At 35.2% G+C, this 24826-nt stretch overlaps 2 protein-coding genes across 3 annotated transcripts; both read left to right on the top strand.

Annotated features, from left to right (window-relative positions):
* Positions 1-1610: 1610 nt before the first annotated feature.
* Positions 1611-2584, top strand: LOC132285521 (gibberellin-regulated protein 2-like). The gene is made up of 4 exons (XM_059787709.1): positions 1611-1737; positions 1852-1875; positions 2021-2087; positions 2215-2584. Exons 1-4 carry the CDS (start codon positions 1687-1689, stop codon positions 2406-2408), a joined length of 336 nt encoding a protein of 111 aa, XP_059643692.1. The 5' UTR covers positions 1611-1686; the 3' UTR covers positions 2409-2584.
* A 1786-nt stretch (positions 2585-4370) lies between these two features.
* On the top strand, positions 4371-24228 carry LOC132282476 (GPI ethanolamine phosphate transferase 1). 2 transcript variants are annotated; one of them, XR_009471776.1, is made up of 20 exons: positions 4371-4702; positions 5311-5502; positions 6573-6728; positions 7810-8103; positions 10484-10701; positions 10807-10881; positions 11064-11130; positions 11499-11821; positions 15084-15317; positions 15405-15592; positions 17324-17465; positions 17562-17670; positions 19225-19327; positions 19421-19604; positions 20636-20734; positions 20825-20883; positions 22251-22356; positions 22914-23148; positions 23382-23435; positions 23533-24228. XR_009471776.1 is itself a non-coding variant. In XM_059784181.1 (18 exons), exons 1-18 carry the CDS (start codon positions 4453-4455, stop codon positions 23076-23078), a joined length of 2964 nt encoding a protein of 987 aa, XP_059640164.1. In that variant the 5' UTR covers positions 4371-4452; the 3' UTR covers positions 23079-23343. The 2 variants fall into 2 exon arrangements, 1 of the variants encoding a protein (XP_059640164.1); XM_059784181.1 differs by lacking the exons at positions 23382-23435; positions 23533-24228 and having other exon boundaries at positions 22914-23343.
* Positions 24229-24826: the final 598 nt, after the last annotated feature.

Genomic DNA, 24826 nt, shown 5'->3' with positions numbered 1-24826 from the left:
ATTATAGATGCTTTTGAATTCCAAAAGCTAAAAGTGGACTCAAAAAAGTCATTCCAAATGGCCTCCAAATCTATAGATACAAAGTTTGTAATTTATAAGTATATATATATATATATATATATATATATTTTTTTTTTTTTTTGGTATTTTAAAGTAAAAAAAGTTGATGGATCAAGTTTCATAAAAGTAAATGAGTGTGTTTCTTAATAAGGTACAAAATAAAAAATTTATGAGTCTACAACTAATTGTTAGAGTGGCTCATTCCACATCGGAACCAGAAGGAAAATGAATATATTAGTGGGTATGTAACACTGTCCAACAACTTAAACTGTAGGTCAAAAGGTAAGCGCTTGACTCGTTAAAGTATGTATCAGAGTCGAACGAAATTCTTGATCTAGTGTCACGTGCCAAGGCTGCCAAGCGCCCTCTTAAAAGGTGTTCGGGTCATTTACAGGACTCATCTCACGTATGTAGCACTACCCAATAGCTAAAATTTTTGAGTCAGAATGCATACAACTGACCCGTTATAATTAGTATCAGAATTAGATCCACTCTCCATAGAAGAACACGTTTGAATTATATCCGATCTGATAAGTTCTGTTAGTAAATTAAGAAGTATATTTTTTGTTACAAAATTCAAAATACTTTTTTAAAAAAAATGTGTGAGAAAGAGAAAGGTGAGAGAGTGACCAAGATATTTGATTCTTTATTAAAGGAAAAAAAACAATGATAAGTGAAAAAAAAAAAACCAGAAGAGGAATTAAGAAAATTTGAACTAAAATAATAAATAACAACAAAGAGGTTTTTTTGAATTTTGATTTTTAAAATTTTGCAGGGCAACGTAGAAAAGACATGATTTTTTTTTTTTTTTTTGAAATTTGAAATTTATGTTGGACAAATGAGTTAGAAAATGAGAGGTATTTCTACATTTTGGAAGTTTCTCTTTGGTATTTTTTTTTTTTTTTTTTGTGAAATATTTAGGAGCTCAACCAGGCAAATTTTGTAATTATTAATATTTGTGTGTATAAAATACAAATACTAGAAATTCAATAACAAAGAAGGAATCTTTTCCTAAATTTGATTCTTAAACATGGTTTTTTTTTTTTTTTTTTTCTTTGAATTTTGAAAAACTTATTGGACAAATGAATTAAAAGAATGAGGAATCATTTGGACTTTTGCAAGGTTTCAAAAAGTCTTTTATACGGAGTATTTATTTTAAAAGCTCAGTTGCACCGGGCATATTTAGAATTATCAGACTTTAAGTATAAATATAAGAAATATAAATAAGGGGGAAATTCCAGTGCCATTGCCCCACTGATCCTATCGTGGCTCCTACGTGTATACTACTATGTATATATTTAGATAAAAAAATAAAAATAAAAAAAAAATAAAAAAACCTGTAGCGGGAGCTCTGAAATGAGAAGCAATGCCGAAATGTGAGGCAGATACAAATAACAAACAAAGGCCAAAATTAACTAGAAAAGGGGTAATTGAGCTCAACGAGAATCATGGACAGCCAATTGGGGTTAGCTTGTGGTGGTGGTGATGGAGAGACAATTCTGGAACTAAATATGGAAAGATGAAGCATTTTTGCCTCTATATATACCTCGCCTCCATTCCTTGTAATTCCATCGTCGGTCAAAGAATAGAAGCCTCTTCAACATTTCTTCCGTTGCAGACTTGAAAATGGCCCCCAAAGTTGCCCTTTTCTTGGCCTGTATGCTTGTCATCGCAACGGTATGATCGATCCTCCCTCCTCCTCAACCCACCAAAAAATTCTCTTCATTTATTTTTCATACTGTACGTTTCTGAATCTAATCAACCTTATATATATTTTGCTTTTAATTTCAGGTTGCAACTGCATTGGAAGAAAAGGTAATTTTGATAACTGTACAATTGCAATCAAACAAACACTACACTACATGCATCATTTTAATCAAACAAACACTACACTACATGCATCATTTTAATCAACCAATCAATAATATATATATAATTAATAATCTATTGATTTTTGTAGAGTGATAATCACATCCATGTCGTAAAGAAGGCTTCTGTGTCACCGGCGACGGAGGGAGCTAAAATTGGTACTAATCCTAGAAATTTAACAACCTTTTCATATATATATATATATATATATATATATATATCTTAGACAAAATTAATAATGTGTGATGAGAATTATTTATTAATAACATGAGTTGGGACGTGCAGGAGGTCAGAAGTGCGTAGCATTGTGCGAGGATCACTGCAAATCTTGGCGCAAGAAGAGAGGGTGTGTGTTTAGCTGCACCACATGCTGCAATAAGCTGAATTGCGTACCCGTTGGAGGCATGACTTGCAATAACTGGACCAGCGTCACCAAGAAGGGTGAAACCATCAACTGCCCCAAGTCCCCACCCAAGTAAATTTGGAGATTCAAATGCATGCATGCATGCCACCACCATCATTTTCTTTTTTTGCTCTCTAGATTAAAATGTACCGCAACACATGGTTGGCCATTTGTATTAGTTCCCAATCATGTATTTTGGTGAAACAATTAAACCCTAAGTTGGGAACACAATAAAATTATCTTTTTTCTTAATTGTTTCGTTTCTATTCTATTCTATGTTCGCTAGCAACTGGGATTGCTTCCATTCAATCTATGAGCCATCGGATTTGTGGGTTTTGCCATTTCTTTCTTTTTCCTGAATTAGAGATAATGGATGAAGCATTGATGGCTTCATATATTTTGTGCATGGTATAAAAATTACAGAATCATTATTGAAATATGTCCCATCTGTCTGAGGTAAGTTATTATAAACCTTTTTTAAATCTTTACTTTTTCTTTTATTTATTTTTATTATTATTATTTTTTTATTTTGACAAAAAATTCACCTACTTTTTTAGGCTTTGTTTGATGATACTGGATTCGGTTCGTATTGGAGTTCTTTTTACCATTTGTTTGATGATACTGGCTGGGATTTGTCATCTCTATGGAATTTTTTGCAGTGCCAAAAAAAAAAATCAAATTTATGGGTAACAAGTAACCAACTATGCATTTTATAACACTATAAAAATTCCTCATGTCGGGTCAGCTTGTGGTCTTATGAATCTTGGGTAATGCACTTTACCCGTATATATATTTGTTGGTTGGCTTGTGGGCTCAATCCAATTGATCTTGGGCCAGGCATGTAAATGAGATCAATTCATTTACCAGATCTCTATTCAAAAATTCAAAGCCTGCCTTCCACAATTTTCTCCGGTAGAAAATGAAAAATTCCATCAGAGGACAAACAAACTAACAAATTAACAAAAATTCCGTCAGGTACTTGTAAAAGTGTCTTCAAAAATAATAAAATATAAAAAAAATACCAAATGAAATAGACTAGGGGTGTCAATTTTTACCGTCAAGGTGGGCATGAATACAAATTTTGTACTCGTTGCGAGTCACGTGGCCGGTAAGGGTTCAGTATAGATATCCTCCGAAGCCCCGCCCCGCCCTGCTAAGCATATATATATATATATAATATTAATGACTTATTTGGGATGTAAACTTGGTATTAAATTTACTTTTGCTTTGGTTATGTTCTCCAAACCAAATTATGTTATTACGTGCATGTTATTTTTTTTATTTTTGTTGGGATTCATAATTTCATTTATGTTGTGCTACTCCTAGACTTTCCACTTATAAATAGCAGCGGCTTAAGTCCCAAAAAGTGAAAAAAAAAATTTTGTTAGCGGGGCGGGCATGGGGCACAATATTTTCCAACAAGGCGGGACCTAACCCGTTGAGGGTCGCGGGGTGGGCATGGACTTGACAAAAATTAAATGGGGCTGGGCAGAATTTAGGGAAACCGACTCCAAACCCGCCCCGTTGCCATTCCTAAATTAGACCCTTTTTTAACGGGTTTACCGGGTAGACCCGTCTTAAATAAACCCCTAATAGCAGCCCCTCTCCATCCTCAGCGGCTCAGCCGCCGCCGCCGCCGCCACCACCCATGCCACTCCCCACTCTCTCCCCATCTCTTAGCACCTCGTCGCTCCCCTATCCTCTCCGCACCATTCCCTCTTCTCTCTAGATTTCTGATTCTATCTCACCTCTGAAAATTTGCCAACCAACAAAACAGTATAGAGGTGAATGAGGTCTCCGGCGGTGGTGGTGGAGACGAGGACGAGATAGTCAGAAAGTCACGAACTCAACGATCCTCAGGTGTTTCAGAAAATTTCGGTTTAACCTGTAGCAAAATGGTATTGACCCATTTTTTTAGTATTCCTTACAGTAATATTTTAGACTATTTTAGACAGGTGTCTATATCTTACTTGACCACGCCACCCATCAGGACCAAATCAGTCCTCATAGGACAGGAGGACAAGTTGTCCCTTTCCAAAATACAGTAGATTTGTTTCTTTTGTCCTACTATTTCCTCTGATATCGTTGAGTCAGAAAGTTTCACAGATCAAATCGAAGCCATGGGTGGCGATGGGATCTTGGGAGTGCGACACGTCGAAGCAACAAGATCAGCTACGAACACAATCAGTAGAGAGAGAAAAAAGTGGTCGAAGAGGAGAGAGAGATGGCTGGTGGTTCTTGGGATGGCACTACACGCTGTGTATATGCTCAGCATTTTCGACATTTACTTCAAGACCCCAATCGTCCATGGCATGGACCCTGTCACCCCTCGCTTCGTTGCCCCGGCTAAGCGCCTCGTCCTATTTGTTGGTAAGCATTCCACACCCAACATCTCTCCAACACCATCTGTTCGATGATTTGTCTCAATGAACAACATCAACATGTACCCTATTCTTTCCTGCATCGTTTAACTTTTGTCTCGTTTTAGCTATTGCTTTTGAATTCATTTAATTAAATATATGTTTTTGGTGACAAATGAGACAGACAAATTATATATGAGTTCATCTTCTGCTTAATGAAAGTCGTCCCTATACTTTGGGGTTGTACCTTGCTTAATTGCCTTGAAGAGGTCCTGTTTCTGGGTTCTGAGTTCCGGGTACAATCGTACAAGTTGTAAGACCTGGTTCTTTATCTCCTTCAATGACCAATCACCACATATCTTGTTGGTTTATGGAATTGTTTACAGTATTGTAGTTATTGCTATATGGTTGGTTTTGCTATGACGAGTATGCAAAATTATATTTCTTTTGTGTGTTTCAATTATTTGATTGTTCCTTAAGTTCTTGTTGATTAAATATTTCAAAATTTGACCTGTTATATGGTTTTTCATTTTCTTTTCAAGATAACATATTCTGATATATAAGGAAAAAAACTGTAATGGTTTCATAACTAAATTTGGAGGGAAATTGTAATTGCAGGTGATGGTTTACGGGCTGACAAGTTTTTTGAGCGGGATGTGGAAGGAAATTTCAGAGCACCGTTTCTAAGAAGTATAATCAGAGGACAAGGTCGATGGGGAGTATCTCATGCTCGTCCTCCAACAGAATCAAGGCCTGGACATGTTGCTATTATTGCTGGTTTCTATGAGGATCCGAGTGCAGTTACCAAAGGTAGATTTTATTGCTATGAAGCATGGACATGGAGAGAAGACATAACACATGCCAACACGGCAGAAATCTTAAGAAAATAGGAGGCAACAAAGAAACACTACCCTAGTACCTTTTGATAAGTAAAGTTAATATTATGTGGATGTGACATGGAATTTATGAATAAAAATAATCAGTAATCACTATTGTAGTATGTATGCAGACATAATAAGAACATGATAGGACATATATGTGTATGCATATGTGTGAATAAAATTAACACTCCCACTCGCATATCTAAAATTTTGATATATTTATATTTCTTTTGTTATTTAGAACATGGCTATGCTTTTTATATATATTTTTCGTATACGTCTTAATATATATTTTTTTCTTGTAATTTTACTTCTTTTCTATGCTAAAAAAAGTTATGTCTAACATGCAAGGTCCATCACTGAAAGTTGGCGAGTTCCAACAATGTTCCAAAATAAAGTTTATTTTAAAATTGTGGGCAGGTCCAAGATATGTCAATCACGTGCCGAAAAGTGTCTGGGACGTGGCAATGTTCGTTATTTGTCCATGTCCTACACGAATATGGCTCATATTTAGTAGTGTTTGTGCTTCTTGCTCTTTTCTGTTTTCCTAATTTTTATTCTAGCGCTATGTTATATTGTCTCAATTATGGGTATCAGGTGCAAGTGTATGTCCAATTGTTAGATTTATCAAATTTTGAAATTCAAGAACACAGTGATATGGCTAAATATTAATATATATATTTTATTATATAGTTTCCAGAACTCAAGGAACTTGATAATAACAGAACCATATGCATAATATGGTGAACTTAGATTATCAAAATTACTCATTAGGTTCATGGAATCATGCCCACACATATACCATTCCCATTCTTATTTGTCATGCATCTTACACAATTATTTTACACATTTATAAGAGTGCATGTAACTAGATGCTACCTTAACAACACCACTGAAGTGATTTTGCAGCGTTGATATTTCAGTGAATGTATCACCAGTGAAGTTCATTTATACCAGGGAACACATTCTGTCCACTCATAAAATCCATCCTTTTTGCAGGATGGAAGGCAAATCCTGTGGAGTTCGATTCAGTCTTTAACCGCAGCCGGCATACATTTGCATTTGGTAGTCCAGATATAGTTCCAATTTTCTGTGGTGCCTTGCCACATAGCACCTGGAATTCATATTCTCATAAGCTTGAAGATTTTGCAACTGGTCCGGTTCAATCTCTGATCTCAATTTGTTCCATTCGTGGAAAGTTATTTCTGGTTGCTGTTCTTTAAGTTGGGTGTATTACAAGTTCACTCTTTGTCTTTTTTTTTTTTTTTTTTTTTTTGTTTTTTGAAGTAATAAGTGAACTATTGAGTACTTCTATAAAATATGAGTGTGTGTACCAATGTGTGTATGTACATCTTAGTTATTATGTCTTTTTATTGCACAGTTCTTTCTCATTTTCTAAATTGGGTACCTGATGCCAATATGCATCCTTCACTCTTCTCTTGATTACATTTGACAAAAATCATGTCACTAAATTTCACACGATTTGAAATCTCTTTAGTGAGCACTTGATCCATGCCTTTATCCATCTTCAATATTACATGTCAATTTAAAATGCTTGCTGTGAATTGTTGAATGTCAAGGGCTTCTATTGCTGTCTGGTTATGTAGAAAGTTTTGCTCTAAAGTTACTAAATGTTTTTTTTTTCTCTTTGCTATTGAAACTCGACCAAGGTAATTTGTCCAAATCAATTTTGGATTGATCTGGAATGCTTACATAAACTACTTGGGTTCATCTGTTCACTTGGGTGAATTTAGAGAGTGCTTATCATGTATATGGAGGGTTCTGAAATTTTCTTATTTTAATTATCTTTTTATCTCTCATTGAAGAAGTTTTTTTGATCTTCCTTAAAGAATAGAAACATTAAAATTTTGTGGGTTTTGAGTTTAATATCATCCAGAATTTCATACCGTACCTCCCTTAACTCCTAAATGTGGGCATGCTTTAAGTTCCTTATCCATTGAACTGGATAATAATTCATGCACATCACTATTCATACCCAGTGTCACTTTCATATTGTGCTAACATTTACATACTATGTTGTTGTGAAGTTGGATCATAGAACTTTTCATTTTTTTTTCCTTTTCCTAGCTTAGTGCTCTATCCGTATGTTAAATCTGTTTCTTAAAAAATAAAGTAACATAATAACAGGAACCATTTTTTTCTTCTTATTTTATGTGTTATCTTCTTTAAATCTCACGTTAGTCCATGTTTTATCGACTCAATAGTGTTCATGCAGATGCATCATTTTTGGATGAGTGGTCATTTGATCAATTCCAGAGCCTCTTGAATAGGTCCAACGAAGATCCAAAATTGAAGCAGTTACTTCTACAAGATAATCTCGTCGTATTTCTACACCTACTCGGTTGTGATTCAAATGGTCATGCACATCGGCCCTATTCATCTATCTATCTTAATAATGTAAAGGTTGTTGACCGTATCGCTGAAAATGTTTATAATCTTCTTGAAAATTATTTCAAGGACAATCGTACAGCATATATTTTTACAGCTGATCATGGAATGAGCGACAAAGGTAGGATTAATTTAAGCCCACAATACATTCCTTTGCATTCTTTTGGTTCATTCTATATATTTGCTAATTGTGTTTAAATTATATGCAATTTTTTTCTTACGAATCTGGTCAAAGCTTTGTCAAATGCATGCTGAAATGTCAAAATTGTCTAGTTACTTTATGCTTCATCTTTATAATGCACAATTTACTTTGTAAACTCAAAGAGAAATTGCAAATTGGCAGGGAAACAAGCTAAACAAGCTATATTAAGATTTCAGACTACCCCATCTCCATTGATAAATAAAAAAAAAAAAAATTGTATTAAATGATTAATTTACTGATTTCGGACTCCCCAATCTCCATCGATAGATAAAAAAAAAATGTATTAAATGATGAATATACCTTCTTGAATAAAATATTCTAATTTCATTGCATAATCTTAAATGCACCATGACAAAATACCTTGAAAGCAAACAACTTGATAAGACATATATATCATAGTTCTGACTTCTGGTGAGGGAAATGCCTTGCTTTAAATAGAGCGCATCCGTGAGTTTCGTCAAATCTATCTATCTTTGGTTTTGAAAATTTCAGTCACAGAATAACGTCTGTTGGACTGGTCTACTACGTACAATTCAACTGGAGGAAGTATGAAAAATATGTGATATTCTTTTCTGTGTACATCGTCATCTTCAAACCTGTCTGCACCAGCTCAACTGAAATTGCTGTTGTTTTACTTCTTTGGCTATATGTAATTCTCTTATGAGGATGGAGGCATTCTTTGCCTTTCACCTAACCTAAGTAGGAAAGGTCTAGAGCCAATCCCAAGGGACAATAAAGTTCCATATACCCAGGTACAAGTAGTCCACATCTTCACAAACATTTCTATTTCACAGAGCCTTGAACTGGAGGAATAGGCTCTTTTCACCCCTTAATTGGTTTCTCTAAAGAATGTATAGCATACAAACTGACCCATATGGATATGCCCCGCGGTTTCCCAACAAAGTCTCATCCTGCTATGTGGTAACCAGCTGTCTCATCACCTGGGCGACCTATAAGGCCTCCTAGGAATTTGACGACATTGGGACAAGCCAAGCTGACTTGCAAAAACACCAGAGCTAAGCTCGAGCTCAGTATCCAGAGCTCGTTAGGAACCCAAGCCGAGCTAGAGTTGAGCCCATGAACAAGTGGAACAAAATGGTCTTGAACTTAACTCTGCTCAGCTCAACTCATGAAACATATGTTTTAGTTATTTACTACATTTTATTACTTCTTTATATTTGTAATTTTTATTATATTTTGTTACCTTCTTTTATCTATAAATTGTATGAAACTTTTTAAAATTATTGAAAGAAGGTCGAAGTTCAAGTCCCCGTAGAAACAAAGTGGATGTGTGAGTTTCAAAAGTAGTAGAAAGAAAAAAAAAAAAAACAAAAACAAAAACTATTACATATATGTTCGCAAGCCAAGCCTTAAGCTCTGGTCATTTAGTAATTGAGTTCACGGAGACTGGAGATCAATTCAACATGAGCTGAGCCTTAATGAACCAAAGTGAAACAGTTTAATGATGAACTCTTCCACTTGTTGCCCTATTCATGTTGGAAAAAGAAGTTACAAATATTTCTTTGCCTGTTCTAAAAGGAACCTTTGGTGGCTTCACTAGGTGGTAGAAAGTATACAGTGCATACTTTAGTGAAATTTTCATGTGAACTAGGAGTACATTATGAACAACATTTTACAGTGCCATTGGATGGCCCATGGAATCTGCATTCTGTAAACAATTATAATTTTTTTTTTTGTTGTAATATTACTAAACTTGGCTGCTATCTTTTAAAGTATTCATCAACTGTAAATTATAAGCTGTGTATGCACATCTACACGGATCAAATTACCAAATATTATGTTAAAAACTATAATTATGAATGTAAGGCATATGATTCCTTTAAATGCTTAAAACCCAGTTTGGTCTGGTTGTAAACCGGTTTGATTAGGCCTTAAAAACCTCGGTACATGAGAGCTCATCTGACCATAGTTTAACATATCTAAATGTTTGCCAGTCATATCAGGTGGTTTCTTTGATTAACTATATATTTAGCTAGACTTTGGGTATGCAAATTTAAAAAAAAAATCAAACTAATAGTATGTTCTAAGTGTTTAAATTCATTTTTCCTATATGCATTGGATAATCTCATATATTTATAAAGGGGCATTTTTCTGGTTGGACCAAAGGTTGTCAAAAGTTTTTACACTGCCAGACTACTTCAAATGGTGGCAATATTTGTGGTTATTTTATTGGTTCCTGGTCCTTGATATCTGATTGGCGCTAAAGTTTATGATGGGGACATCTGATGTTTTAGTGTCCATGTGATTGAGATTCTGACTAATTTTGCTCTACTGATAGGAAGTCATGGAGATGCGCATCGTTCAAACACTGATACTCCCCTTGTTGCTTGGGGAGCAGGTGTTAGGCATCCCATGCCTGTGTCCAGCAACAAGCATTCTGATTATGGTGTTCGCTTTGTTGATCAACATATGCATGACATGCCAACTCCTACAGAATGGCATCTCAGTGATATAGAAAGGCTGGATGTTAATCAAGCTGATATTGCACCACTGATGGTTGTACAGTTTGTCTCCTCTGGAATTCTCTGTTCAAGCCTGATCATGTCCTTTTAAGTGTGCTCAAATTTTAGTTTTCTTATGTACTTTTTAAATTTTTGGCAGTCAACCCTTCTTGGTTTGCCATGTCCATTGAACTCAGTTGGAAATTTACCCCGTGGTTACCTCAATTTTAATGAGGTGAGTTGTGCTAGTTTAATTGATAGATTGGTGTTATTATTTGTGGCAAACATGACTTTTCTTCATCATGGGTGTAGAGTTGAGTTGTATGATTGAATTTCCATCTTTTTTCAATTTAACTGGTTGAAATTTAGATTAATTTGGTGAAAAAGTAACTGGGATTTTGCTTATTTTATGTCCAGGCAGAAGAAGTTGAAGCTGTGCTAGCTAATACAAAGCAAATTCTTAATCAGTTTCTTCGGAAGTCAAGTATCCTTTCTGAATTTTATGAACTGTAACAAGCATAACTTTCTTGAAGCTTTTGCACTGCTTCTCTTAAATTTCCATCTAATGTGACTGAAAACATGAATAACTTTTTTTCTTCTTTTTCTTTATTATTATTATTATTATTATTATTATTTTTACTTTTTATTTATTTATTTTTTTAAAATTTTTATCCTGATCCGAAAAGAAAAGTTATTTCATGAAGTTTTGTTTGATATTCTCCATCATTTATGTTTGTCCAATTTTCATCTTTATATGATTTATCCTTTTGGGTTTATGTGGAAGGGTAGAGAGGAGGGCTGGGATTGGGAATGAGTTTGCTATTTCCCATCAATTTTCTTAACAGAACTCAGAACTGAAGCAGTCAAGCTCATTTCATTTCAAGCCTTTCAAGCCACTGGCCCATTATTCTTCGGTTTTGGATCAAATTGAGGATCTAATATCTGTTAAAGACTATGAGGCTGCGATGAAGCTATCAGAAAACCTTAGAAACTTGGCATTGGAAGGACTTCACTATTTTCAAACTTATGATTGGCTGATGCTAATGACCGTGATTACTCTTGGCTACTTTGGTTGGATGGTCTATCTTGTTCTCCATGTGCTGCAATCTTATACTTCCTTGCTAGGAAATTTTTTCCGAAATGAGGAAGCAGTTCATCCAAGAAATACTGGAAAGGTAATGCCTTTTATTGATTAAAACTTTAGTAAGATATATGTATAATTTGCGCACAAAAGAGCAATAGGAGACAGAGAGAAGGAGGGAGGGATGGAGGGAGGGAGGGAGGGAGGGAGAGAGAGAGACAGACAGACAGACAGACAGACAGAGACAGAGACAGATGTGGTAATGCTGTTGTCACTGGAACCATGAACAGAAATACAGCAATAACAAGGCAGAGATGAGTAAGGGGTAAAGAAGACAGACTCTGGGGACTGGTGTGTTCACTTCCCCCTTCCCCCCACCTTCTTAATTTAATAGAGAGAAGGACCAAGATTCTTCAATGAGCCTGTTAGGGACACAATTGACTTTTCAGAAAACTAACCATGCTGTGGAAATATGAAATTCGTTTCTACCAATAACAGCTAAGGTTTTTTCCCTAAGGATATATTTCTATTGAATTCTCAGTTATGATCTGCATCATCTTGTCATATAGTGCATTCAGCTTTTACCACATTGCTCCAACTAATTGGTGCAATCATTGGTTAGTTGCAAACAACTGCACTATCTTATTTGAATCTTCTCTCTTTCTAAAAGGTGCAACCTCTAACTTCTCAAAAAATAGGTCCTCCTTATTCCCTTCTTGCATTTAAAGAATCTAATCTATCTCAAAATCATGCCTTATCTTTACTGCCCTAGCATTTCATATCTTAAAATGTGTCGGACCTTAAAGATGCTTGCTAAAATTGTCCTTAAAATTAAATAGTATGATTATCATTGATCAAAAGAGATTGCTCAAACTTCATTTCATCCCTGCTCAAAATTTAAATTACAAGCTAGATATTAAAGTTGCCTACGATACAAGAACTTATATAAGGATGTCGTCCCGATCCAAAAGGAGTTGCTGGAATATTCGGCAATTGCCTCTGCTTCTATGTTACATGGACTCTTTAAAAGTCGTGAAGTAACCGTGTCGGACACATATTGCTCGGACATGGGTATGTGATGTAGGGCAAGAACAACCTCTAATAGTTGAAAACAAATAAGAGTTTTGGGCTGAAAATTCAGAGAAACAGATTATGGTTCATGACCCTTGGGTTACCCCATAATTGAAGTAATCAAGACTTGACTCTATAGCATAATAAAAGTAATCAACCCATAATTGAGGTAATCAATATTTGACTCTAAGATTACCCATAATTGAGGCAATCAATACTTGACCCCTAGATTACCCCATAATTGAGGTAATCAATACTTATCTGATAGCATAATTAAAGTAAATAAAAGTTGACCAATGCTCCCAATTTTTCAGAACTCCGTGTGGACCCATATTATCTATAGCCTATGCCACCTTGAGTCTTAGAATCCTCCTTTTTGCGCCTTTTATACACCTTTAAAGATTTCTACCATTGATCTCCATCAATATGGGAAATATGTCCGATACTTTGGTTGAAAATTTACTTAAAAAGCATACCCAACCATTCAATTTTATTATATTATTACTTCTTTTTTTTTTTTTTTTTGATAAGTAAAATGTATTAGAAATCGTTCAAATGGGGAACGCTTCCCAAGAACCATACAGAGGCCGAAGCCAAAGACAAGTTTCTAAGGACCCACCGAATGCAAAAAATTAATAAAGTCATCAATGGATATACAATTTCTCCCCAAAACCCAACTAAAAAGAAAGCTGATAATATGAAACTTCAATGCCCCTAAGGAAGATTCCTTCCCTTCAAAAGATTTTCTATTCCGCTCATTCCACAAGCACCACCAAACACAAAGGGGAACCACCCTTCAACACTCACGGGCGTGGGCTCCCACACTACAATCTCGCCAAGCATCAATCAAACCCCTCGAGGACCAAGGCATAACCCAATGGATGCCGAAAAGGCCAAAGATAAGGCTCCAACAGTCGTGAGCTACAGGGCAATGCAAAAGAAGGTGATCCACAGACTCGCCTCTCCTCTCCTCTTGCACAAATAACACCAATTGATTGTAATATGTCCTCTCTTTTATAAATTATCCAGGGTCAAAATCTTGCCCCAAACAGCAGTCCAGACAGAGAAGCATGGATACATACCTGTACCCGACACACGTACCCGAGTCCGTGTAGACCTGCTTTGACTGACTTCTATGTGGTGAGTGACGTGCCAGAAGAATCCATCTTGTAAATTACGTTACAGAGTGATATATATTGTTGGATTGGATCACATGCCAATTATGCTCATATATAAGATAGAATCTCTCTATTTATTTAGAGAGGGAATTCTGGTTTTTGGATGGGATGGTGGGTTACAGTAGATACTGCCAAACTCCTTACAATGGAAGACATTTTCTTTGTTTCCGCCTCGAGGAGAGAGGTGGCGGTGGGGAGTGGGGTTTGTATGTGGTGGATAATTGCAATACAAACGGTGTTGTTCAGACACATAACCAATAACCATTAGCCTCAACTTTGGAGGTAACAGGAGATACCACTCAAGCTCGGAATCAATTGCCTTTTTGAGGTAAACATGTGTGTAGATTGTCTCTCTTTGATGAACACTCCCCAAATGATAATGGTGCTTGTGTTAATATTTGGTTGTCACCAGCTTTAAGCACACCTGTTTGGATTTGACTTGTTGTGATAATGGTTCTACATAGGAAGGTCGTGTTCTAATGCAATGCCACGTAGCCTTGAATAGGAAGGGGAACATCTGATGGTCTTCTTTTGCAATGATAGATTTTTAGGAGGCTTGAACAAATTTACTTTAAGTTACCGATTAGAAGAGAATGTAAGAGAGGAATTATTTGAGGTGTCTCCCCTTACTTGAAACGAGGATCTTATCACTTGAGTTGACTTCTGAGTTTCTGATTCATCGAAATTAGTAATGGACTCCAAGCTAACATCAAATTCTCCCAAAAAAAAAAAAAAAAAAATTGGTTCCTTGTGGGTTTTGCATTAAATGATTTATATAACTTTACCTCCTTTTCTTTTCTCGTCATCTTCTACCAGTTTTCCAAACTTCATCTTAAGTGCCCTTTAGGGATACCATTCTCTTTATGTCATTTCACGATCCTAGTCAGTTTGGACGAATCCGCATTCATTGAACCTAAGTTTACATATCCGTTGCCATATGAATTAAATTTAGATAGAGTTGGTGTTTGTGTGGCTTTCAATTAAAAACCTTTATATAATGTCTGATTTCCTCATTCCTTCACATTTGTAAAATTCATCATTTGAATTACTGACATTCTTGCTTCTAATTATCCTTACATTTGTAACTTTTTTCCTTCTCTGTGTCAGGTATATTTATGTGGATATCTTTTAATGGGATTGGTTTTTTTTCTACTACTTTTGGAGCATTCTCCTCCCCTTTATCATGCATACGTTGCAATGACGATATTTCTCTGGACACAAATATTTGGTGAATATCGGTTTCTAAAAGCATTATGGAGACATTTACGTGGGAGAAAATCCAATTATATCCTTAAACTTGTAGGCACTTGTGCTCTTTCGATATTCATTCTTGAATTCCTGGTATGGCCGCCTAACATACTGCAATCTGTCCTTCAATTAACCGTGATAGTGGATCATCCTAATTATTATTTTCTGTACCTTATGCAGGTGAATAGCTTTACTGATAGAAAGCTCTACACTTGGTGTTTCTTGATTACTGGTATCATCGCTTCAAGTTATCTTTTTCATTCAATCCCATGGAAATCTGGAATACCAATCTTTGTGTGGGTTGTGTGTTGGTTTTTGTCCGTCTTTACTTTAATGCCAGCTGAAATTCCTGATAATACTCCATTAGTGTAAGTCACCTTCATTGAATCTGTCCCTTCTCACTTATCAAAAAAAAATGCCCCTTCACTTTCACAATTTTGAAGTCTGCCATTTGCTTTCTTGATTATGAACTCTTTGAATTGACAAAATTTCCTTGAAAGTGGATGTTGAAGGTAATTGGCACCTCTGCATTTTAGACTGTAAATTGAACCATGTGCGTTATGAACAGCTTGAGCCCAGCTTGCTTAAAGCTCATTCAAGCTGTCTCCTGAAGCTTGTAAAGCAGTGCTTGAGACCAAGATGCAAGGCTCGATTTATAGTTGAGTGAGCTTAAGTAGGAGTATGTGCTGCTGAGTAGGGCTTGACGATAGTGGGACGTTGGATTTCCCTCTTGCACAAGCAATGCACACTCAAAAAACCTTTTCAAGTGCTCAGAAATAAAATGAGTAGGCAAACATTCTAGTGGACTCGTGATGTTTATTTGTGTAAATTTCCAACTTACAATCAAGACCGAGGTTGAATATTTTTCCCAATCGAAATAAGTGATCTTATTGGTGGCTGACCCTTAGGGTGTGACAAATGGAATCCTTTGAACTCTGGAGTTTGTGACACTAAACTCTAGCAGAATGGCGCTTTTATAAGACACTTAAGCTTTTCTAACGACAAAATATGCATTTGAATGCTATGTTGACACCTGTAAAGTGGAATTTTTTTGAGGCTGTAACTTTGCCATTGATATTTTGAGATCTCAGTTCATACAGAGGTCTCTAATTTTTTATTTTTTATTTTATTTTTTTCAGCTTTAGATCACAGAGAGCCCAAACTTATAATGTTATTACTGAGTGAAGTTGAGCAGGGCTAACTAATGTAACTCTTAGCTTGAGTCCAGCTTAAAATGAACAAGGGTCAAACAAGATGAGTTTGAGCAATCAAGACAAGGCCGACTTAACTCCAATAGTTCTTGTTAGTTACTTTATAATTCATGGGCAATGAACCGACTTCTATTTAATTTTTATTTTGTGGCTGATTAATTTATTTTTGTTGTGGTAGAAGCAAAGGGAGGATTCGTTATTTTAGTTTGTTCCTACTTTTGTGAACTAGTCCAAATAACTTAATTTCTAACATCTGGATATAGGAAAAATAGCATTTGAAAGTTAAATATAGGCCAAATACCCAACATTTGGTTACTTCATTGAATTTGTTCGTAAAATAATTACGTGGAAATATAAAAATAAAATAAAAATGAAGAGATACTTTTTAATGGTTTTGTGAGTAAAAGAGGTTCACTCATGTCTTAATTTGCTCATACTCAGGTTTGGTTCTTTACCTAATACATTTTTATTATCTATCAAAAATTGGCATAGCATTGGAAAGGAACTTCTTTGTCCAATTGACAATTATAAATAATATAATTTTTCCTTCATGGTAGGATTATTCAAAGAGTAACCACGCCAAATGTACATCGTTTGAGGAGTTGTTAAAACTCAGTCCCCTTGCATTTCAATTGCATGGTATGTTTGAGGTTTAAACAAAATGAGTTTCTATCCCAATGGATTGCATGCAGTTGATTGTAGTTTTTAAGATTTGATTGTTTTGCTTATTCATTTTTTTGGGATTAATACTTGATTTATCATATGACTACTTAACGAAATAAAATATGAAAACAGTGCACAAATTTAGTATCAACTTGCTTGAAATCAGTGTTATTTTTTGGTAAGTAATTGTCACTGATTTGTTTACATTTTTAATTTTGTCCATAGCGTTGCAAGTGGAGCTGTGATTGTTATGCTAGGAGGAGTTGCAAGGTACCTGGATCTGCATATTGAAAGGAACAAGTATTGGCTTAGTCTCCTTAATCATGAATCAGAGAAACCCAGGTTTCCCATGCTCTTCCACATGCAGGTCTGTAATGTATTGTTTACATTGCTGAACTCAGAAGTGTAAACATTTCCTATATGAATTGTTCTGAACATATTTTTTGCTACATTAAATCTATAGGCCTTTTTGGTGGGGTTATCATCAGTCATGGTACCTTTATCAACATCTCATAGAATGGAAAAGCAAGAACTGCATGCATTGCACCAATTGATAAACTGGTTCATTGCTGGTATAGCTCTTTGCTTTCCCTCTTTGGTTAATGTTCTTCTTACTTGAATTATTCATGGCTTTGCAATGATGGTGGAATCATCTCCTCTTTTTTTGGTTTTTTTTTTTTTTTTTGGGGCGGGGGAGGGGGGGGGGGGGGGGGGGGGGGGGGTGGGGGGTGTGTGATTAACCGGTGTTCTGCATAGTTAGGATAGCTTCCTACTTTCCCATGGAACACTATATGGCGCTCTAAGGCTCCACTTAGAGTAGCATTCTTTGTTTGGACTGCCGTCTAGGGTAAGATCTTGACATTTGACAACTTGAGAAAGAGAGGCAACATTATCATTAATTGGTGTTGTCTATGCAAACGAGATGGTGAGTCTGTGGATCACATTCTTATGCACTGTCCTATGGCGTACGATTGTTGGAACCTCATCTTCGGCATATTTGGCGTACATTGGGTAATGCCTCAGTCTTCCAAAGGATTGATTAACGCGTGGAGAGGATGCCCAGTGAGAAGCCATGCTCACTATTCTTGGAGGATTATTCCACACTGTGTTTGGTGGTGCATATGGAAAGAGAGGAATAGCAGAATTTTTGAAGGAATCGCCTTTGGCGACCTTGAAACTTTATATTCTTCGCTCTATTTTTTATTATGTGAAAGGAAGCGCCTGCTCCTCTACTGATGACTTAGTTGATCTTTTGGACTCTATAGGTCCTTAGGTTCAGCTTTCGTTTTTTGTATTAGGGACGCGTTCCCCTTTTGAACTCTTTTCTAATCAATTATTACTTATCAAAAAAAAAAAATTATCATTTAGGATAGCTATTGACGAAAGCTATGAGACATTCACGAATGAAAGGGTTAATTCTGCTTGTGCAGTACATGCTTATTTATAATAGAAAAAACCTAATACTGTAAGGAAACCTAGCAGCAAAAGGAAACTAAAAACACAAGGTAACTTAAAAATAAGCCTAAAAATCAGTTCTCTCTAAAAATGACGAAAAAAATAGAATAAGAAACATAATCACTAAAAACTACCGTATAAAAATTCAGAACAATCTGAGTTCATTTAGACCACGAAAGAAAATCCTGAAATAATCGACAGGCCTCTTATAGGACAGAAAAATTGGATTTCAGAGTCCTAAATGAAGGTTTTCAGCCGAAAAACAATATGGCACACTAGCTAAAGCTAATGGGTTTTGCTCAATGGGTCGTTTCCACCATAAAAAAAAACACTCCTTTCAGGTCGAAAAAGGACTTATCGAACTGACCAAAATTCTGTGCTGCATCAGCTATGTTTTTTATTTCATTGGCATGAGACTCAGTTAATTTAAGCCATAGACTCTATGTTAGTGCTTGTTGTTTTGTGATATGAATAGCATTACTAATGTGTCAAAAGAGAAAGTGGATTATGGCAGGAAACATGATGATTTCCAGACCAAACTGTTCTAATCAGTAAACGTATGAACTGATCTATTAGTTGTAACCAGCAATTATGGATAATAAGCTTCAGATAGTTTATAAGACAACATTATGCGTTTATCTGAAGTTACCTTTACATTTCTTTTCTCACAGGTTTCTCAATGGTTCTCCCGCTGTTCTCAGCAACTGGCCTCTTGTCCCGACTAACTTCTATATTTCTTGGTTTGGCTCCCACATTCTTACTTCTATCAATCGGGTATCTCTCATTTATAGATCACTTCCATTATAGTACTAATCAGACAGTTTACAGTTGTCTGGATATTAGAAGTATTTTGTGAAATCCCTGCAGATATGAAGCTGTCTTTTATGCTGCACTTGCTCTTGCACTTATGGCGTGGGTACTATATGAAAATGCACTCCTCCATATAAGTAAGGTGAAAATACCTTCGGCCAAAACTGTTGAGGATAACAACATTCTTGAAAACGATGACAGATGCCTTCAGTTGTCCCATATGAGAATTCCATTAATCTTTGTAAGACACATCCTTCTTTCATTTTTTATCTTTTCTCTCTCATCAATATGTAAACGTCCTTGGTATTTTCTTTTTAAACACTTCCATAACTATCAAGTTTTGGCATATGTGATTTTTTGTTTTATGTGATATTAAAATAACTTATCTGTTTGGTTATATTTTTTGGAAATTTCGATTAGATGACAAATTCATATTTCTGTTATGCTTCAATCAAATATAATTTATATTACATGTAATACCTCCCAATTTAGGGTGCTTAAGATCCTAAAAACTATTTATTCTCTTTTCAAAGATGTGAGCTTTTATGTCAGAATGTTTATTTGTGAGGGGTACAGGGATGCAATGTAAGGTTTGCATATCATGTGTTATGCCCTAATATTGTTCGCTGATCTTTTATTCTCCTTTTGTTCAGCGCCCGATATTGTTCACTCTGCTGTGATATTTTTCCATGTATATTTTTTGACATGCAATCCTTAATTGTAACATAGTTTTGTCTTATAAGTTCTCTATGGAATCCTATTTTTTCACATTCTTTTAAATTTGCGCTCAAGGAATCTGGTTCCATTGATCTGCAATAAAAATTTTAGTAACTTGTTTTCTATAAAGTGGTGCATTGGAATTCCCTGTTATTTGCAGCAATTCTTTCCTGTTTGTTTTGTTTAATATGACAATTGAATTGTTTTGGTACTAGTGTAATTTCATTGGTTTAAACACTCTCTATGGAATTTGAAGTGAAACTCGTCACTGAAATGGATTCATTGAGAAAAATAGGGAACTTCCTTGTTTCATGACATGTGGCCATTTCCTTGAATTGAAAATATTCTTTACTTTGCATTTTATTGTTGAGTGGCTAACATTATCTTATATAGCTCCTTTTAAGACAATAGGTTTCTCTATTGAAATGCCATTTTAGCGTTGATGGGTCCATTCAATACTAGGAGATGTTTCAAACACACTTAAAATTTAAAATCTTTATGAGATTTCAAATGGTTGTCACATTTATATGGCTCTAATCAGTTTTATGCTTTTAGATGGTCTTATTCAATGTGGCATTTTTTGGAACGGGTAATTTCGCAAGTATTGCAAGTTTCGAGATTTCATCCGTCTATCGTTTCATCACAATATTTAGTGTAAGTAAAAGGTTGAATATCTTAAGCATTATTTTCGGTTTCTTCGTGGATGTTGGATATTGATCTGATATGATTTGCTTTACATTGCAGCCATTTTTGATGGCAGCCCTACTTATTTTCAAATTGTTTATACCATTCATGCTAGTCATGTAAGTATATATCCAGCATTTATTATTTAATTCCTGGCTATATTCTCTGTTCAAACTCATTAGCTGACTAATAAAGCATTTTGTAAAAAATGTTTCAGTGGCAGGAATAATGAAGTGCTCACTCATTGTAGCTTCTAGTTTATTGTAGTGTAAAATTTCGTCTAAATTCTACTTTAGCCCTGTGATTGCAATAATTATCCATTGCTTCGTTTTTCCCTTCACAGATTAATTCAACTGTCAATGTAATGGTTCTCTATCTTTTAAGTTTCTATCTTAGGAAGTTAAGCTCTCAAATTGATCTTTAATAAATTAGAAATTTTCACGACCATGTGGGTGTATATTTGGATCAAAATTTCACATGATCATTATTAGACTCTGGTATTTAATATCTGATTTGTGTGATACTCGATCTTTATTCTCATGTTAAACTTCCTTTCTTTTTTTTCTTGTTGGGGATGGAAATAGGGTTAGAGGTGGGGCTTACTAACGCAACTCTTGTATGATATCAGCTGTCAGGATAATTTTCAAGTGGCTCCAAATATATATTATTTTAAAAATAAATAAATAAAAATAAAAATTCCCTTTTGCAGTGTGACTGGAAATGGGGATTCAAATGGGGTTATATTGAACTTCTCTTATGTGCTATCAGTTCTGATGGGCTAAACTAATTTTCAAACCACTGCCACAATTTTATATTCTTTTTATTTTTGTCTTCCTTGTCTTTCTTTATTTATAGTTTCCTATCTTGAGTATTAATTTAGAGTACTATAAATTGATGATTTTGAGAGACAACATATGGCTTGATGAGATGCAGACCTATCTGAACCTCAATGAAGATTCTCTCCCCTAAACTGTCAATGAGGCTGGGATTGAAAATATGGCAAGAAGAACCTAAATGTTAGTGGAAATAAATAATTTGTAATTTTTAAGAACTTTATAATGGGCTTGAACTAGTAAAGACTAATGAACTTAATTTGGCAAGCCAGAGGTTCCCCATTAGGTTCATTATATTTATAAATGAATAGGTTTCTGAATTGGGTTTTAGAATTTCTTCAGTTCTCATGACAAAGTAATTACTAGAAAGAAAATGTGGTTCAACGCTTGTTAACAGGAAAGATATATTTTAAATATGAAATTGGGTATGCTGTCAGGTCACGTCAGATATATATATATATTTTTTGGTGTTGATTACATTACCATCAGATTTTTGTACTCTTTTCGCAGAAATCCTTCATGTTGTAGTTGGTGTTCCACTGAACCAAAGAGTTATTGCTGTCCAATGTGTGAAAATATTGTACTCTCTTTTATTCTTCTGTACTAATAATAAATTGTGGTTTGTATTTTGCTTGCCATAAATCTGAATGCAGATGTGCATTTAGTGCAATAACCAAATTAATCGGAGTTCCACGGCTGGGATGCTATTTTCTCGTTATATTGTGTTCTGATGTAATGACAATTCACTTCTTCTTCCTGGTATGGTTATTCGTATTCTTCTAATAGCATTCTTTTCTTGATTCAATATATTCTTTTATTATTACATGTCCTATTCCAATTAGAAGACTGCAAATTCTTCTTCTTCTTTTTTCAATTTATTGCAATAAACAAATTACTTTTATATCAGCATTCTAGATTTAAAATTTGTTCTTAGTTGTTATTAATGTCTTACCCTGACACGTACTTTCAGTCGTGATAGGTGATTATGTATGTATTGTTTTTCTCTAATCTGGATTGATCATGATTATGTATTTCAGCCCATGCACCTAGTGGCTTCATCTCGCCAGATCTAATCTAATATCTTATATCCACAGAATGATATTGTAGCAAAGAACTTGTAATGTTTCATAAATCACTAATTTAAATCAGGAATCAAGACTCTTTAAGTCTTTTACATATTTGTTTTATTTTTTTGTGCTTTTTTTTTGGGGGGGCTGGTGGGAGGAGGGGTAGGAGTACTTTTGGTAAGAGAGGTAGGAACCGTTATATTCATCCTTTCTATGAACTCGTCTGATTGATATTCTGATTGGTAACAGGTTCAAAATACAGGAAGCTGGATGGAAATTGGTAATAGCATCAGCCATTTTGGAATCATGAGTGCCCAAGTTGTGTTCATCCTGTTGCTTTTTGCCCTCACACATGTATACACGAAAGACGTCCAAACTAGATCGGCTCAGCAGATTTCTCGGAAAGCAATGTGATTCTTTAAAATTTTGATTATTCCCTTTTTCCAGAATGGCGAGGTCATAAACTTTTGTTGCGGCTTTTTAGGTAATAGAGCAGCTTCTCATTGTTTTTTATTCTGTGTCATGGGATTCCTTATTGCTATGTATACTAAGGGGATTTTTTTCAGATTTTTCCCCAATCAATTATTCCGAGAGTATTTGGGTTTTTGACGTGTTTCTCAATACATAAAGCCAACTTTGCTAAAGCCCATTTAAGCAAGCAATTTATTATTGTACATAAGACATGGCTGCTTACTTTGTTATCTTCCTTTTTAACAGAAGGAACTGAACATTATTTTCATCATTTGTTAGCACGATGCTTAGCTAACTAAGGTATGCGAGTCTTCTCAGCAAGTATTGGTGACTGCTGCTATTCACCTTGCAATAACTGATTCTGATTCGTTGATCTGAACATTTTAACACGTCACAGGTACTGATTCTGGCTGACATTTGTTTGGGACATCATACACGTATATTTTGATCGTTCTCAATTCTTGATGAAAAAGAAGGTTGCGATAGGTAACACAGCCCCCGTAGAACGTTTCAACTCGTTTGGAGGTAAAGAAAAGGGATGTATTATTATTCCTTTCCTTCCAACCTTCAATTAAAGCACATTGATTGGCATGGGTCCATTGATAGCATAAGCTAGAAAACATGATTCATGTAATTGAGTTTTACCCAATTTGTATTGTATATCCTCAAGGAGTAGGTGGATCTCTCTTTCTGTCTCTGAATTTCACAAAACCAATGGGAACCCATCCTTATCCATTCACAAAGCTACAAAAGCCATTGTTGCCTCACTCCATTAGAACTCTCTCTTCAGCAAAGCTATGTACCTTACCCCTTTCTTTCTACTTTCATTTGCTATGTTGGACCATGACAATGGTCCACCAAAACAAGTCCTCCCTTTCATGTGATGGATGCATAATAATCCTTCAAGCGCAAGAAAGATGATGTCAAATTGTACAAAAGAATAAGATGTATTAGGTCTATGAACGTTAGTGGTTCTTGCATGAGCAAGGGTGGGTGCATGTGTTGGTGCACCGTCGGTCATGTGTATCTGCAAAATCAAGATTCAAACACATTATTTCATTTATACCACCGAAGCACAAGCTAATTCCTCCAAGCAATTTTGCCGTCTATGGTAACATTATGTTCAAGATCTGTAACAATTTTCATTAACCAAACACTGGCTATTTTAGGCTCAACAACTAGCTCCCATTGTAAAGTCTATTTTGGTCTCAACAAACTGCATTCTTTGTAAAGTGTCCATTGAAAACAATGGATTTGTTGTATTGGCAAGCTGCGACAAAATCAACGTAACTTAATTTATATATCAACTGAATTCAGCATAATTTTTTTAGAGAATCTCAAGGTTCTACTACCCTTGAATTGTAAATTGTATCAACCTGAACAACTCTCTTTTTTCCTGTTCATATCCACTCAACTATCAACATTTTCGGTTCATGAGTTGTTAATGTACAAGTAAGGAGAAAATATAGAATATCCAGGGCTATTTACAGCCCAATGCATAGACATAAAAATTCTCAATTTGTCTTGATAAAAAAGAAATGAGTTGTTGCCAATAAAAAATATGATTGTTTATTGGGTGAGGATACCCCTTATAATAAAATGGGGTAAGTGCAAAAAATACCTCTCTAGTTTTAAAAAGTTGCAAAAAATACCCCTGTTGTTCAACATTGACCCCTCTAGTTTCAAAAAGT

The sequence above is a fragment of the Cornus florida genome, unplaced genomic scaffold, assembly GCF_030987335.1.
Source record: "Cornus florida cultivar Cherokee Brave unplaced genomic scaffold, ASM3098733v1 CherokeeBrave_3.0.0_Hap2_Chr11, whole genome shotgun sequence".
NCBI lineage: Eukaryota > Viridiplantae > Streptophyta > Magnoliopsida > Cornales > Cornaceae > Cornus > Cornus florida.
This window is presented reverse-complemented; position numbering and strand designations above follow the sequence as displayed.

Excerpts from the sequence above, each read along its gene's own strand:
- LOC132285521 (XM_059787709.1), top strand. The coding sequence starts at position 1,687 with ATGGCCCCCAAAGTTGCCCTTTTCTTGGCCTGTATGCTTGTCATCGCA. Across the intron at positions 1,738-1,851 it reads GTATGCTTGTCATCGCAACG|GTTGCAACTGCATTGGAAGA; the intron begins GTATGATCGATC and ends TTTTAATTTCAG. Across the intron at positions 1,876-2,020 it reads CAACTGCATTGGAAGAAAAG|AGTGATAATCACATCCATGT; the intron begins GTAATTTTGATA and ends TGATTTTTGTAG.
- LOC132282476 (XM_059784181.1), top strand. The coding sequence starts at position 4,453 with ATGGGTGGCGATGGGATCTTGGGAGTGCGACACGTCGAAGCAACAAGA. Across the intron at positions 4,703-5,310 it reads GCGCCTCGTCCTATTTGTTG|GTGATGGTTTACGGGCTGAC; the intron begins GTAAGCATTCCA and ends TTGTAATTGCAG. Across the intron at positions 11,131-11,498 it reads TCAGTTTCTTCGGAAGTCAA|AACTGAAGCAGTCAAGCTCA; the intron begins GTATCCTTTCTG and ends AACAGAACTCAG.